Consider the following 4,951-nt stretch of genomic DNA (forward strand, 5'->3'; position numbering starts at 1 on the left):
GTGTGTATCAACCTGGTAGCCCTTCGCATTAATCAGTACCCAAGAAGTAGTTCTTGGTTTCAAAAAGGTTGCTGACCCCCGATGATGCCCATGTGGTTCTGTCAGGTAACCCCCCCCCCCCCCCCCCCCCCCCACGCCACCAACTCCTCCGCCCTGTCGCAAATATGAGCTGTCGCGACCCCTGTGATCAACCCGATCATGCCACCCCCCTCCCCCTTTAAACACCACCTTATCAGGCTCTTATCGCCAGGCGCCGTTCACCTTATCTAAGGTAAATACAATAAGGGGCTCATTAGTTCTCATGGCTACTTGGCAGCCATGTTTACTCAGCAATATGAGCGTGTGGGGTCAGCGGCGTGCACGTCGGCGGGTGAAATGCTGCTTCCAGTGGAGCAATAATAGAATAAAAGTACCTAAACGAGCCCTTGTGACTTTCCCTTCTCCGCCTCAACGCGGGATGGCTCGGTGGCAGTCTGCCAAAACCACTATCACGTAATGAATCTGCATCCATCATCCGCTTATGGCGGGAGTATTGAGTCAGGACGTCTCCGGGTCCCGCCTCGCAGTTGGGCGCGGGCGGCCCCGGGTTCACCCGACAATGGTTTCGCACGTTGAACCGGAGGTGAGAAGTCAGTCCCTGGTCTCGCAAGAACCGGCGGCGTTGTTCAAAAACTCAACTTAAGCTACATCGAGTTTTTTTTTTTTTTTTCCCTTCTTAATAAAAGTGCAAAGTGGAGGCCGCCTTTCCTTTCTTTATGTGCATTGTTGGTCGCTGTCATCGCCCTCCAAAATAAAGTGCTTGAATTAGAATATATTTTACTGGAAGGACCGGGTCAAGAGAGCGGAAGTTCGACCCCGGATTAAACCTGGACCTCAGTCGGCCTGCAGAAAGTTGGAATGAGTCGAATCAGACTGTGTGTGTGTGTGTTTAAGTGTGGTAATAATGTGTGTACTTGTAATGGGCGACATTGTCATGACTAGGACTTGGATTGTTTTCCCGAGATGCAAAGCGATTCGATCGGAAAACAGTCGAAGGGACAAACATTTTTTAATTTGAAATCAACACAGGAACAAACAAAAGGCGCTCACAAGGAGGTACAAAAACTTGGCTGTGAAAACAAAACTTGCACTAAGGCAAAACTATGGACATAAACTAAAACTTGCACAATGGCAGAACGATAATGGGTTAAATGGGTTGTACTTGTATAGCGCTTTTCTACCTTCAAGGTACTCAAAGCGCTTTGACACTACTTCCACATTTACCCATTCACACACACATTCACACACTGATGGAGGGAGCTGCCATGCAAGGCGCCAACCAGCACCCATCAGGAGCAAGGGTGAAGTGTCTTGCTCAGGACACAACGGACGTGACGAGGTTGGTACTAGGTGGGAATTGAACCAGGGACCCTCGGGTTGTGCACGGCCACTCATCCACTGCGCCACGCCGTCCCTACATGAAAACTTATATGGGTAATCATATATGGTAAAAAAAACATGCACTGAGACCGCACTAAGTAAACCTTAAACTGAAAGGTACAATGTATAAGTAAAATAAAAAATACCGTCCACAATTTACGAATAAAAACGGCAAAGTGTAGCTAACACAAAACAAATGCTGTACATATTTACATACACACCCAATGTCTTATTTGCCCATTTCCATCTTGAGAATTTCCGATTTCACCAATCTTGCAGCCACCTCAAACTTGTCGACGGCCTCGTTACAGTTTTTGCTGATGAGGCGCTTGTGCCTCGCCTGGTGGAGCTTCAAGAACTCGTTCAAAGGCAGCTCCTCTACTTTCTTCTTCAGGGCCAAGAAGTGACACGAGAGTGAATGCGATTTGTGCTCTTTCTGTGGGTCATTGTCCGGCTCCCAGCCCTCCAACTCCTTGAGGCAGAAGAAACACGTGGCAGCATCTGGGCTGTTGTCGACAGGCGTGTAAATGAAGCCAGCCTTTGCCATGTTTTCCGGTGTGCAGGCGCAGTCTTCGTCAAATGGCCACCCTTCAAAAGTTTTTAACCTATTCTCGCAAAAGTACATCTTAAATGTATCACTTTCGTTAAAAAGCTCCATTTGCGGATAAAAGTTGTAAAAATGGCAAAAAAAAACAAAACGATGAACAACAATCAATCAATCAATCAATCAATCAATGTTTATTTATATAGCCCCAAATCACAAATGTCTCAAAGGACTGCACAAATCATTACGACTACAACATCCTCGGAAGAACCCACAAAAGGGCAAGGAAAACTCACACCCAGTGGGCAGGGAGAATTCACATCCAGTGGGACGCCAGTGACAATGCTGACTATGAGAAACCTTGGAGAGGACCTCAGATGTGGGCAACCCCCCCCCTCTAGGGGACCGAAAGCAATGGATGTCGAGTGGGTCTAACATGATACTGTGAAAGTTCAATCCATAGTGGCTCCAACACAGCCACTATTTGTTTTTAAGAAGGGTCTTGAAAGTAGTCAAAGAAGGGGCCCGTCTCACATGGAGAGGGAGATGGTTCCAGAGTTTGGGACCCGCAACAGAGAAGGCTCTGTCCCCTCTGAGCTTGCGCTCTGATTTGGGTACGTCCAGGGTCAGCTGACCTGAGGGAGCGGGTGGGGGCATAGAGGTGGAGCAGCTCAGAGAGGTAAGGTGGGGCAAGACCACGTAAGGATTTAAAAACGAGTAAGATCATTTGAAAATGGACTCTAAAAGACAAAGAATGTGGGATTTACAACATTAAGTATGAAGGATAAAACACTGAATATTGACAACATGACTGTCAACATGTCCTGGGTATGACGTTAAACTGCATCCAGGCATGAGATGGCAGGTTGTGTGTGGAGTTAGTGAGTCCCAACTAACGTCTATAAAATGCACACAAAGAACGGTTTGCACCTTCTCTTGTGACTGGAGGGTGGTCAGCGCCATAAAGCTGAGCGGGTCCCTGAGTAAATGGGGCGTGGACAACCAACAGGGCAAACTAAGTTCAACAGCCCAGTAAGGCAATTAGTCTAGGAGAAGGATCTCTGATATAAAATAGCCCTTCCAACCCGCACCAAGCCAGCGTGGAAGGTGTAGGCTAATAACCAGCATGAAAAGTACGCCAAATGGCAGAAACATGCTGAGGCTTTCGTCCAGCAGTGGACTGACAACGGCTGATGATGATGATGACTGTCAGCACCCCTCTCCATCCACATATTTTACAATCAAAATGCGACAAAAATGCAACAAAAACAGCGAAATCTGAACGCAAAAGGCAAAAAAAACAACAAAAAACCAAAAACGATCTGACATATGTGATATATCATCAAGCTGTACAACTTTCTTGTAAAAAATCTCCCCACGTCTGTACCTGACACCCGCATTTCAGGCTCTGGAAACACTCAGTGGAAACGCTCCCCACCCACACTGCTTGGTGCCTCCTTAGATTTACTCGTAACTAGTTAGATTACCACAGTAACTATTTAGATTACCATAGTCACTATTGTGTCAAGCAAAAACACAGATTCCAACCATTGAAATACTTTGGTATAGTTCAAGACTTATCTCGGGTTGCATCTTAAATATCTAAAAAAATAATTTGGGAATGTCCGGCGGGTCAAATCAAAAGACTTAACGTGTTGACTTTAAGTTGCCCACGTCTGCTCTAAATAATCATTGTGCTAATGTTACCTTCTGGTGTGGCGTTGTCCAGAGTCGAGACCCAGGATGGACCGCTCGTCGGGACCCAGGATGGACCGCTCGCCTGTATCGGTTGGGGACATCTCTACGCTGCTGATCCGCTTGAGATGGTTTCCTGTGAACTGAACTCTCGCGGCTGTCTTGGAGCCACTATGGATTGAACTTTCACAGTATCATGTTAGACCCGCTCGACATCCATTGCTTTCGGTCCCCTAGAGGGGGGGGGGTTGCCCACATCTGAGGTCCTCTCCAAGGTTTCTCATAGTCAGCATTGTCACTGGCGTCCCACTGGATGTGAATTCTCCCTGCCCACTGGGTGTGAGTTTTCCTTGCCCTTTTGTGGGTTCTTCCGAGGATGTTGTAGTCGTGATGATTTGTGCAGTCCTTTGAGACATTTGTGATTTGGGGCTATATAAATAAACATTGATTGATTGATTGATTGATTGATTGTCAAGATGCAGAAACAGGAGACGGTTGTGCAGGTAATATCATTCATTACCAGAACCCAAAGAGCTAGTGCAGCCAGGGAGTGCACAAAAGCTAACGCCTCTTGCACAAAAGTCAAGCGATGATCCAGCCCTCCGTTCGAAGGACAAGAGCTGGCGTATAAATCATCCGGACTGGCAAGCAGGAACAGGTGTGCCGTGATTGCCAAACAGGGACAGGTGCGGATGCCAGCACCCAGACAAAACAAAAAGGGAAATTGAAACCAAAATAAGAGCGCTGAACAGGAAATAACCAAACTTGTCGTTTAAGGCAAGCTATGTTTGATAGCGGTTTTTAGCTTACTGTCTTTTGTTCCCTGCTTCCAGTTTGTTTTCTAAGTAAAAGTATGACTTCTGTTTTCCATGCTAAAGTTCCTTTTTGTTTTCTAGCTCCCATGCTAGCTCTCTTAGTTTGTTATCCGCCCACGTGCGTGCTTTTTGTTTGTACCCTTTGTTTGGTTTTGTTCTAGTATTTTATATTTAAACCAGGGACGGCGTGGCGCCGTATGAGAGTGGCCGTGCGCAACCCGAGGGTCCCTGGTTCAATTCCCACCTAGTACCAACCTCGTCACGTCCGTTGTGTCCTGAGCAAGACACTTCACCCTTGCTCCTGATGGGTGCTGGTTGGCGCCTTGCATGGCAGCTCCCTCCATCAGTGTGTGAATGTGTGTGTGAATGTGGAAGTAGTGTCAAAGCGCTTTGAGTACCTTGAAGGTAGAAAAGCGCTATACAAGTACAACCCATTTATTATAAAAAGCACTTTTTGTTGTTGTTTGGAAACTTCACC

The 4,951-nt window shown here is 46.8% G+C and overlaps 1 protein-coding gene across 1 annotated transcript; it reads right to left on the bottom strand.

Annotated features, from left to right (window-relative positions):
• Positions 1-1,239: 1,239 nt before the first annotated feature.
• LOC133544195 (baculoviral IAP repeat-containing protein 5.2-like) lies at positions 1,240-2,112 on the bottom strand. The gene has a single exon (XM_061889315.1). The coding sequence runs from the start codon at positions 2,075-2,077 to the stop codon at positions 1,649-1,651; it is 429 nt and encodes a 142-aa protein (XP_061745299.1). The 5' UTR covers positions 2,078-2,112; the 3' UTR covers positions 1,240-1,648.
• Between the last annotated feature and the right edge of the window lie 2,839 nt (positions 2,113-4,951).

This window comes from Nerophis ophidion, linkage group LG27, assembly GCF_033978795.1.
Source record: "Nerophis ophidion isolate RoL-2023_Sa linkage group LG27, RoL_Noph_v1.0, whole genome shotgun sequence".
Taxonomy (NCBI): domain Eukaryota; kingdom Metazoa; phylum Chordata; class Actinopteri; order Syngnathiformes; family Syngnathidae; genus Nerophis; species Nerophis ophidion.